The sequence below is a fragment of the Meleagris gallopavo genome, chromosome 7, assembly GCF_000146605.3.
Source record: "Meleagris gallopavo isolate NT-WF06-2002-E0010 breed Aviagen turkey brand Nicholas breeding stock chromosome 7, Turkey_5.1, whole genome shotgun sequence".
In the NCBI taxonomy this organism is placed as follows: domain Eukaryota; kingdom Metazoa; phylum Chordata; class Aves; order Galliformes; family Phasianidae; genus Meleagris; species Meleagris gallopavo.
Window position 1 is genome coordinate 18405272 of NC_015017.2, and position 11265 is coordinate 18416536.

At 37.7% G+C, this 11265-nt stretch overlaps 1 protein-coding gene across 2 annotated transcripts; it reads left to right on the forward strand.

The window, feature by feature from the left end:
* Window positions 1-464: 464 nt before the first annotated feature.
* Window positions 465-11246, forward strand: LOC104911701 (secretory phospholipase A2 receptor-like). 2 transcript variants are annotated; one of them, XM_010713665.3, is made up of 8 exons: window positions 465-865; window positions 2975-3142; window positions 4267-4443; window positions 5170-5283; window positions 5892-6035; window positions 6994-7182; window positions 7974-8131; window positions 9784-11246. In XM_010713665.3, the coding sequence occupies exons 1-8, from the start codon at window positions 583-585 to the stop codon at window positions 9946-9948; spliced, it is 1398 nt and encodes a 465-aa protein (XP_010711967.1). In that variant the 5' UTR covers window positions 465-582; the 3' UTR covers window positions 9949-11246. The 2 variants fall into 2 exon arrangements, with proteins under 2 accessions (XP_010711967.1, XP_010711968.1); XM_010713666.3 differs by having other exon boundaries at window positions 466-865; window positions 4270-4443.
* Window positions 11247-11265: the final 19 nt, after the last annotated feature.

Here is an 11265-nt window from a genome sequence, read left to right on the forward strand (position 1 = left end):
TTATGCCTCTGTTGTTGCAAACAGTGAGGAATTAGCACAGCGATTTCTCCTTAAATTTTTTAACCTTTACCTTAATTGGAATCTCAAGTCCACCACAGAAAACTATTTTGCAGCTCACAGCATAACTTGCTGTGACACTTAAACCTGTACTGCATTACTGACTATTTCTTGGCAAATGGCATTTTAATTCCTCAAATGTGACTGATGTTTTTAAGAACTGTGTATTTTCGGATGACCAACTTGAGATATATTGTCCTAATCTCACACTTGTGATCTGGCAAATGGTCCACATGTTTGCAAATGGCAGTAAATTTAGATCAGTATTGTTATTTTCTGAAGTGTCAGTCATTCTGGTGGATATTTTCTGCTTTCTTCATAAATAAGAAAAGGATTTGTCTTCCACTACTATTTGATCATCCGCAGCATTCTACAGACTGAGATGTTTTTGCTATTTTTTTTCTTTTTTTTTTTCCCTGTACAGATAAAGGGATATTTATTATCCAAAGTTCAGACTCCAACTTATGCATCAAAGTGGACACAGCTGGCCTGATTCTGGAAGACTGCAGTCAGCTCTCCAAAAACATGCTGTGGAAATGGGTATCCAATCGTCGTCTTTTCAACATAGGCAGAAGTACCTGTCTTGGACTGAACATCAGTAGACCAGAACAGCCATTGACTATGCTTGAATGTGATTCAAATCAGTACTCGTTATGGTGGAATTGTGATGGCAGAGCACTGGTTGGTGTATCAGAGTACAAATTAGCTGTTGAAAATAGCAAACGTATTATAGCCCAAAAAAAATCTAATTATCAGTGGATCCAGTACATGTCCTATGATGAAGACCTTTGTGAACATCCGTTCCAAGGTAAAAATAAAATATTATTATATAAATGCGTAGGGGAAAATTTTCAGAAGTAATTCTGAAGGAACATTGGGTTAATATGCTATATTGAATTGAATTGAGTTAATTTTTCTCCTCTTCTATGACACGATTCCTCCTGATCCTCCCCAAGCACTCATACCTTTGCAAACCAGGAAACACCTATTTCAAATGCTCAAGCTGAACTAAGGATTTTCTGTTTGTTAGCTCTCATTATCAATTAAACCCAAAGAGAGATACAGGGTTTGGAATTCAGATCTCTGATGGTCACCTGCGGTTGCAGTGTGCATTAATCAAAAGTTTGCGACATTCAGCACCTGGACTCTGAACATGTCAAACTCTGCAACAGAAATCAGGCTTGTGATGAATCATCTTGTACAGCTAGTGAAGGCACAGAAGTGTAAGTCAGGATCCAGACCTGCAGACCTTAGCAGTGTTCCAGGAACAAGGACTAAGATAAGCTCATTTTCCATGAACTGCCTCAGACAGGAACACTCTGACCCCTTCCTCAACTTCTCCTACAGCATTTCTTCAGAAGAATGACCTAATGTTTGCACAGCATGTCTCAGACTGGAGCTGTTGATTTTTACCACTTAAACGTGGCTTTGGGATTGTGGAGCTCTGGGTCTTGGTGGTTTCCCCTTCAGGTGCAGCTGGGCTTGGCTGCTGCTCCCTGCCAGGCAGCTCCTCTGGGAGCTGTGATGCCTGTGGAAGCATGGTAGTATCCAACTTCTTCTCTAAAACCTAGCAGAGTCTGTGCTTAAGACCAGACAGAAAACATTTGATACCATGAAGAGCCTTACACATTTGCTATGTACACTCAGAAAGATGGAAGTAGATCTGGTCTAGTCCTAGGTCTGCAACATCCAGGAGTTTCAGGATCAAAATAAAGCAAAGTCTCTCTCACTTCCATTTTCTGTTTTCTTCTTTCCACTTCAGCACATACAGATAAGTACAAGGCAGCCTGTTAGTCCGCCAGGCTGAGGAGATCCCTGCCTTCAAAACACAATGCATTAACTATGGTGAGAGGACTGGAGCTGGCAAATTTATTTTCTTGCCAGGAAGGAGATAATTTCTTGTAGCTAGCAGAGTGATAGCAGACAGAGGTGCAAGCCTCCTTTCTTGTAATCCATTTTCTTTGTATCATCTGTTATATCAGAAGGCTTTGAAGGAGATTTACAATCCATGAACTGCATTTTTCGTGTGTGTGCAGCCAGGCATTAACTCTGGAAACCTCTGGGAAGCTGGGAGCATGTCCATCCTCTGTAGTCAGAGGACTTCGATCTTTAGCATATCAACACGGAATCTTTGGCAAACAATTTCGTTCCAAGTGTGGCTGTGGTCCTCTGACCTTTCCTAGAAGCACGTGCTCTGGGGTTAAGGAGATACAGAGGTAATACTGTTACAGCTTGCAGTTGCACTTGATTCTCTCAGTACTCAAAATGCAGTAGGGCGTTGTTTAAAGTAGTTAATAAGGCATTAATTGATGTGATAACAAAATTGTGTAAAATTAGTGCTTTAGTTAGATTATTTTTCTCCCTGGTATGAAGTTTTATTTTAAGTGGTTTTATTTTAAATGGTTTGTTTAATATTCCTTTGTCTTTCAGATTTTCTTTCCCATAGGATGACAGTAAGAATGAAAAAAACGTTAGAAATCCATTTAAAATAGAGTGGAAGGAGCAGAGGAAATTATACTAGATTTTTTATTTGTCATATACTAGGAAATAAAAAAAAAAAAAACCAGATCTTGCATCCAAGCATGTCCAGATTATGGTACCTACGATTTAAATGCAGAATTTATATGATAATTGCTCTGCTTTCGTTGTTGTTTTCTTTAATTGCAGTAAGTTATGAGAATCTGTCCTGTTTCATGGTGATAAATGTAATCAACTTAACATTTCCAAAGTCTGCTTACTGAAGTTATGCTGCCTATACTTCTAATAATGTTGTGATATCATTTATAAATTCAAATTAGAAAATAACCTAAGATATTTACATTTAAATATTGCTGTTATAAACAGAAATAATGAAATATGAGAGAGAAGAAATTTCTGTGGATGTGTTCTTCTAATCTCTGTGTTTCATTTATTACAGAAACATATACCTTGCTGGGAAATTCCTTTGGTTTCCCATGCGTTTTTCCATTTAAGTATAACAACAAATGGTATTATGAATGCACCAGAGATGGAAAGGAATTTGAGTGGTGTGCCACAACAAGTCACTATGAACAAGATGAAAAATGGGGTTTTTGTCCTAGTGCTGGTAAGTCATAGCTTCCTTTCACTTTTATCTTTTTTTTTTTAATTATTATTATTTTTAAACTCCTAGAGTATTTGTGATCTGTTTTAATAAATGTAGGACATGCTTTTTTGTGGATTACAAGGTTACTTCCCTTCTGTGAGGGGGGAATGAATGTCCCTTTTATAAAAGTAGGAGTAGACTGTAGCAGACTATCATTATTTGCCTTGTTTGGCCTTTGGAAACCCAAGTCCTTGTCCCAAAAGCTCAATTCCAGGGAGAAGCAAAAAAATGGCAGGTGCTCACTGCTTTGTCCACCAACTGTACCCTGCTGAGCCGCATCTCTCTTTAACATCGCAATGCAAAGGAAGCATTTCTCCTGCAAAAGGACATTCTGCTTTTGACTTCATCACATCTTTCAGCTTCCTATTAATCCATGCACTCTTTGGATACTTATGTTTTGGGCCTAAAACACGTGGAAGCAGATTTTTGAAGATATTTGCTGTACAAAGAATTTTGGATGTATAGTGTTCATGAATATTAAATACTACACATAGCAGCTTGTAGATTATTTCACAAATAAGCAAAATATTATCTTCTGTCAATAGAGTTGGTTTGGAAAAGCCCTCCAAGCTCAGCCTGTGTCTCAGATCTCTGTTCCAAAGCATGCTGTAAACATCTGGAAATGTGATTTCATAATGGGAATTTCCAGGGAGCCGTTGTATCAGAGGGTATTTTCAGCCCTGCTTACGTTTTGTAATTATAGTAGCTTTAATCTCTTGAGTACCAGATAGAAGGAGACTGCTTCATCACAAGTTGGGTGAGGCACTCATTGCTTATTGCACGTCAGCTGAAGGAAGCAAGGATCAGCTGGTATGAATTAAAATGTGGCTCTGCTGGCATCATGGGAGCTGTGAAAATTGCCACCAGCTGCAGAGCAGCTCCCAAGGATTTGTCAACCACTTGGGAAATGGAGTGGTATTTTATTCAGTTAATGCCCTACTTCTGTATGCACTTTTACAAAGGGATACTGGAGGGGTTGAGTATCATGCTTCTGTTGCGATGCTACTGTCATTAATTAAATAAATTGCTGACTGTGCCATACTTCTTATAGTCTTGTTGCTATTGGTGATGAGCCTGTTTCTTAGCAGAGCATGGCTGCGGCACATTTTGGAAGGAGAACCCGGCCACGCACGCGTGCTACCAGTTCAACCCATCAGCCGTGCTGTCATGGCACGAGGCGCGGGCAGCCTGCCAGGCACAGGGAGGAGACCTGCTCAGCATCACTAGCCCTGAAGAGCAGAGCTACGTCAGCGACTTGAGCCGTGAGTAGGCCCCATGTGCTGCTAGCGCTATGAGTGGGTGCGTGCTTGAGGTGCGCAGGTGGGACTGGCTGGCTGTTCAGTTTGGTGATAGCCTCGAAGTAGATCAACCTCTATGGGGAAATAAAGACAAAGTTGTTTTTATGATTGTTTGGAGTTCCATCTTGGCTAAGGTCTCTGTGCAGAATGAGTCTCAGGCTGGTTCTGGGCAGTCTTCTGATGCTGCTTCAGTGCTGGCAAAGAGGACCAAGTGAAGGAACAGGCAACTGAACTGTGCTATGAAAGGTGGCTTCAGGTTCCTTCCCATTATTGCTGGTTTTCAATGGCAGGATGTAAGCTGACAGGAAGTTTTAAAAATCATTTTGTTAGCTTTTTGATATATATATATGCAGGCTGCAGAGAGAGTGGAAATTGTTTGGTTTGTGTCTGATGGTGAGCCGAGTCAGGCTGGCATTTCTGCAGCTGTTTGTTGCAGATTTAACTTCTAAGGTCAGTAATAGCTTATACAGAATGGGCAGCCTTTGAAGGGATATAGACCTTTGAGTTTATTCCTCCTCAGCTCTGTGTTGATTAACAAAGTGATAAGACAGAAAGAACAGCATGAGCTTTCTGGAAACCAATGTGAAATTTTGTTTTATTTCTATTGTAGCAGGAAGCATATCTATACCTGTAGATATTTAAAGATGGGGAATGTATGGAGTATAATTTTGTCTACTTTGTCTGTTCTAGGACAGTTAAACATCACAGATAATGTGCTGTGGACAGGCCTGAATCGGCTAGAGGAAGGTGCTGGCTGGCAGTGGTCAGATGGAGCACCACTGGTGTTTGTCAACTGGAGAGCAGGTATGGATTTGTTTTAGCTGTGTCGTTGTTGCTCTCTGTAACTGCAGCTGGGAGTGCTGTTCTTACAGCTACATTTGAAAAGTGAAACAAGTGAATCAGTATAACTTTCTGTTGAAATATTTGCTCAGCTCATGAACTAAAGCTTCTTCTAGGGATGGGACATCCACTGAGATGTATCTGTCCAGTGTTAATGATCTAGGCCTTCTGTTACCTGCTTTAAGGGTGTTTTGAGATTCCGGTTGCATATTTAATAACTACGTTCTAATGTTCTACCTTGTTACAAGGAGTTTTAGTTTGTTTACAGTAACATGCAATTAAGGTGAGCTTTGCGACTTGGTTTGCTGCATTTTGAGGTCTGTCCTCCAGCACGTGTAACATTGACACCACAACTTGTTTCAGCCTCACGTGACAGCAGCAGCCGACACTTCTGGAAAGATTGCCACGTGTGTAAGTGGTGGTTAATGTTAAGCTGTCCATAGCATTAGTTTAACACTGCTGGAAGTTTGAGTGTACAGGGCTGGTTATACATTCATTCAATACGAGTACAGCACTGTTTTACAACAATGGACTTCTTGTAATTGCGTGCTTCTCAAAAAATGTGTTTACAGATGTTTCTGAGGACCGTTCTGGTGAAAATCATTGTGCAGTGATGAGTTCAAAATTGAAATATGGCTGGAAAAGTTACTTATGTGAATCTGGATTTCCTTTTGTATGCAAGAAATATTTAAATAAGACAGAGCACAAAACACTGGGTAAGTCTTTCAGTGTTAATGAGTCGTTTTTGTGAATATGGAAGGAGAGCAAGAGGAAGCTACCTGTATATAAAGTCATCAGAACAGAATGTTAGCTGCAGTAAATGTGTGGGTTTGCTAGTTTAACTTGAATACCATTTACCTTAACTGAAGTCGTAACAGTTTCTTCTGCTCAAATGCAGTCCTGGACAACACCTTGAGAGTTTGGAAAACCGACACATCATTTCAATATACATAGCATTTAATTGATTCCTTACATTATCAGAGGCTTACAAAATGCTCAGTCTCTTTATATTTCAATACAGCCACAATTTTGAATTTAAAAGTAGCCTTAGAATGGAAGTTAAAAATGGAAGCTGAAAGTTAAGCTTAGAATAGACATCACCAATTGCCTGCAGAGGATAAAGTTGCATAAATGCAGCTCTAAATTTGTAGTTATTTTTATGGCGTGCCATGCTTTTCTTATACTGAAAAAGAATTGTGCACGTATTTTTTAAATTGTTAATATAATATTAGTGTATAGAATGGCTCAGATTCCCTTTCTATGGGAAACTTAAACAAATCAATTTTTTCCTGATAAATCAAAAGTTTCCCTGCCTCTTTCAGACAATGAAATGGGACTTACCCACACTCTTTACAGGTATTCTATCTGAAAAAGTTTCAGCTGGTTTTGGATCAGGCCCAAAGGTAATAAGGAAATGCAACAAGTTTTAAACGGAATAACAGTTCTATTAGTGTTTGTACTAGTCTAACAACCTAAATGGTTGAGTCATAAAATGAGGTGGGAAAAAATTTTGTAGATGATTTTCCACAGAGCATGTGTTTTGTCCTCCTTGGAATGACTCTGTTTTCAGCATAAGTTAAGAAAATAGTTCTGCATGCATTATAAACACAGTACAACCTTGGTAATTCTATCTAATTTTCTGATATACTCTAATTTTATATGTTTAATTAAAAGATACATGGAAGTATTATGCCACTCGTTGTGATGCTGGCTGGTACCCATACAATCGCAACTGCTACAGACTTCATAAAGAGGGGAAGAGCTGGAATGATGCTTTGATCTCATGCCAAAGTGACAGCAGCGGGCTCATTAGTATATCCTCCATGGCAGATGCAGAGCTGCTCCATAACTTGCTTCAACGTGGTGAGTTTTAGGAGTTAAAGTGTGCAGTGTTGCTTGAAGTGTTTTGCGATGCTCTTCTGTGCAGCCACAGAATATCATTAGCCCACATTATGTGATACATCCAAATGTTGATTACAGAAGAGGGAAGTGTGATATGTGCTCTTTCTAGGAGTCTTAAAAATGTAAAGCTTCACCTTCTCCAATAAACACAATAAAGTAATGAATAGACACATTGGAACGCAGTGAGAATCTGTGTGCTGCCTTGGTGTTTCAGTACATCACACCCAGGCTTCTGTAAAATTGCTGCTTGCGCTTTATTTGAGAGTGTAGCATTTGCATTGGACCATGCTGGGCAAATGGCAGGCAGCGGTTATAGCAAAAGTTAGAGATTTCCCTCATGGAACGGGGTCAGTTTTCATTGATGTTACCACCCTTATCATGAACCTTCAGCAGTCTGGCTTTTGTCTTTTCCTGTTATTGACTAGTTCTGTGCAAACTGCTGCAGAGCACTCAAAAATTTTCTTTATGCAAGAATTGTGATTAGAAGTAACAACAATTCAGAGCGTCTTTTGCTTTGCAGGTTGGCTTTGTCCTTGCTGCAAAGTTTGTGCTGTGGTTAATTGTTGGTAGATTCCTCTTTGAAGGGGGGTGCCAGATGTACAAAAGCAGTTGTTGGTCCCTGTTGTCTAAAGAATGAATAATTAGAGTAATTCTTACTGAAATCTGATGAGTAATTTTAGTAGTAGCATTGATACTACAGGAACAGTGGGCATGTTTTCTTCCTCATTAAAATATATTTTATTCTTTTACAGAAAACATAACTGAAACATGGATTGGATTATATAGTAGTAATGTCTCAGTTGTTTTTGAGTGGTCAGATGGCACCCCAGTGAAGTTCTCATACTGGCACAGCCAAGAACCTAGTACCTTTCAAAGAATAGGACAACTGTGTGTTTCAGCACAAGGACCTGTAAGTTTCCTTTTCTTGTTGAAAGAACATGATGGCCACTTTTATTTTCGTTGATAATAAATTATTTTCTCACTGTGCATATTTTTGTAAATCACGATCTATTGTATGACTTTGTCTTTTTATTCCTAATATATTCAAGTTGTGATAAATGCAACGTTGCTTTTAGGAACTAGTACACTTTGCAGTGCTGATACACAGAAAAATTAATCATCAATTTTGAGCTTGTATTCAATAAAAGCATTACATATATAAAGCTTGCCAAATGGAAGCTAGCCAGTATTAGTAGGTATTTTGATAAAGACAAAGAAATGTAAAATCCAAGTAGCAGTGTGTATTACAGTTTATGACTCATCAGTTCAAGTCTTTAAGTCTTCAAATTCGTATTCTGAAAAATGATCAATCGTGTCAATTTCGTGTTGCTGTTAGTATTTATAACTTCTGTGAGGCACCTTTCAAAACCAGGCAGTAGTCTAAACCCGCATAAAACTATGAAAGTTAACAGTGGTAAGACTAACCCCAAATCAGTCAGGTGATGTAAGATTGGGAGTAATTTTCAGGTAAGCTTAGATTACGTCCTGTCAGTACATAACTCATGGCACTGACCATTTTTTTTCTTAATTTAGTCATAAACTTACTTTACTTCTAAAATTTATGGTACTTAAATTTGCTAAGACATGTCTTAGATTAAGGGGCAATATAATCCAGTTTTTCAATGAAGTAAATTTCACCCAAGTGTAGAAGCTGTATCAGGAAGTTTTTGTTGTCTCTTCAGTAGTGAGTTCAAGTGTTCAATTCATGGGAAAGATAAGACAACTACAGTGACGTGGAAAAGTCAGCTCTCATTGGAAGCACAAAATAAGACGTTAGTAAAATTCTGGTTTCAGATATACTAAACCATATTTGATTAATTTTGCAAATGTAAGCAAACAAAATCATTTAATAGGAAGTAGTGGAAAAGGAGATTCAAGATATAATGCTTCAAGCATTGTTTTCAGTATTACATGTCCGGTACTGATAGAAGTCTAAGAATATTGTACAACCTTCATAGTTTTTTAAGTAAGGTCTGTAAAGGACATAAAGATTAATTTTATAAAATACTGCAGTAGTTAGGAAGAAGGTTCGTTATGTGATTCTGAAAGGTAAGCGTCTGGCATGCCCATGGTTTTAGTTAATTAAAATGCATTACATCCAAGGGAGTGATTTAAGAAGACAACCACTTTTGTATGATTGTCAGCAGGACTTTTCAAATCAGTGTTGTTAAAAAGAAGTGATCCGTATAAGGATAAATAAAGGAATAGAGCAAGAAAAACTAGTCTGCTACTTGCTTTTATTGAAAAGTTAAAAAGGAAGAGAAATTGTGCAATCTAATTTATGTGTGTGTGTGTGTGTGTTGTTATGTATATGTATATACATATGTGTGTGTGTATATGTGTGTGTATATATATATACAACACACATATATATCTGTATATATATGTGTGTGTGTGTATGTGTGTGTATATATATATGCAACATATACACACACACACATATATATCTGAATATATGTGTGTATGTGTGTATATATATATATATATATGCAGGAGAATATGAGTATGTATAGAATATAATACTTTTTTACTTTTCTCTCCCTCCCTCTCCCCGTCATTTAGGAGGGACACTGGAAAGTTAAAAAATGTGAAGACAAATCTTTCTACATTTGTAAAAAAGCAGGAGAAATTAACAGTGTTTCCTCTGATGCAGAATCGAGTTGTCCAGAGGTAAGAGATTTTGTGGGGCTTTTTGTTTGTTTGTTTCGGAACCTTACTGATAAATAATATTATATGGGAATTCTTTAAAAGTAGATGGAGAATGTATGGATGTAAATAGGTAGGGGTTTTTTTGTTTTTGTACTGAAGATGTGCCTGTTTTCCTAGGAAAATCTAATTGCCTTGAAAATATGTAAATAAAAATTTAAGATAAAAAGCTTTCCCAAGATGCCTCTCATGGCTCATTGTGTTGTCAGCAGTTGTGACCCATGTTCCCACTTTTTTCTAGATCAAAAGTGAAAACCCTTTTGTACGCCATCTGTGCAAATAATGGCTGTTATATGATGCCTCAACCCACACATGGTTTTCATACATTTAAAAGGAATGTCAGGGTGAAAGACAATCAGTTTCATTGACATGGAGAATGAACTCTTCCACTTGTACATAAGCATTCCTTCTACTTTCAAACAGAAATGAGAGGAGCCAACTAAACTAGGGCATTACAATAGGTTTTCAGACTTCTAGGCTTTGCATTTTGCTGGTAATGGATAAGATACTGAAGTTTGATTTTTATTTATCCTGATTCCTTTCCACTGCGTATAAACAACAGTTTTGTGTTCTTAGCTTTTATTAGAAATTCTGGAGAAGTTTCATTTTTTCTATCAACAGAAAAACATCCTATTTGGCTTATTTATCCTTCTTTACCCTTTAGGTCCTTTTTCTCAGTTCAGTTGAATTGTAAGAAGTTGGAAACTGACCTGTTTGAAGCTGGATGCAGTTTTTCCCCAGAAATAGTGCTCAGGTCCAACATTACTGCTTTTATCCAGGTTAAAATTTCTGAGAATTTAGGATGATTGGTTCATTTGGAACAATATATTTTATTGCTTGAGAATTCTATGTGTAACAAGTGTGAAGAACAATTTGTAGTCCTGACTACGTGAAAAATGTGCAGAGCATCAGGATTTCCAGCTGTAGTTAGGAGCTAACAGCACTTGAACTTTTAGTATCTCGCAGGAGTGAGACTTAAAAGCCATTGGTCTTGAGTAGCTTGGTGTGCTCTGGCAGGCTTCCTATTCAGGATAAATTTCTGCTTGTTGATGTTCCGCACCCACTAAAAACATATGCTGAACCCTCTTATTAGTCCCTTGATTTCTATAAATTTCTTTCTAATGAGGAAAAAAGTCACGTTCATTTAATCAAAAGAGGTCAGTTCTAACCTTACTGACAGTTGTTTTATTTCAATTTTTTTGTCTTGACTACTCTCTTTTAACATTCCATTTGTATGTTGTTGTAAGTTATTGGCCTAATTTTCCAGATCAGCTCCAGCTATTTATTTCATGCAGTTATCCATTTTTTCTTTTTTCTTTTTTTTTTTCTTTTTTCTCG

What these genes read in the sequence shown, in the direction of transcription:
- LOC104911701 (XM_010713665.3), top strand. Translation starts at nt 583, where the DNA reads ATGCTGTGGAAATGGGTATCCAATCGTCGTCTTTTCAACATAGGCAGA. An exon ending in CCATAACTTGCTTCAACGTG is followed by an intron (nt 7,183 to 7,973) that starts GTGAGTTTTAGG and finishes ATTCTTTTACAG; the next exon opens with AAAACATAACTGAAACATGG. An exon ending in GTGTTTCAGCACAAGGACCT is followed by an intron (nt 8,132 to 9,783) that starts GTAAGTTTCCTT and finishes CCCGTCATTTAG; the next exon opens with GAGGGACACTGGAAAGTTAA.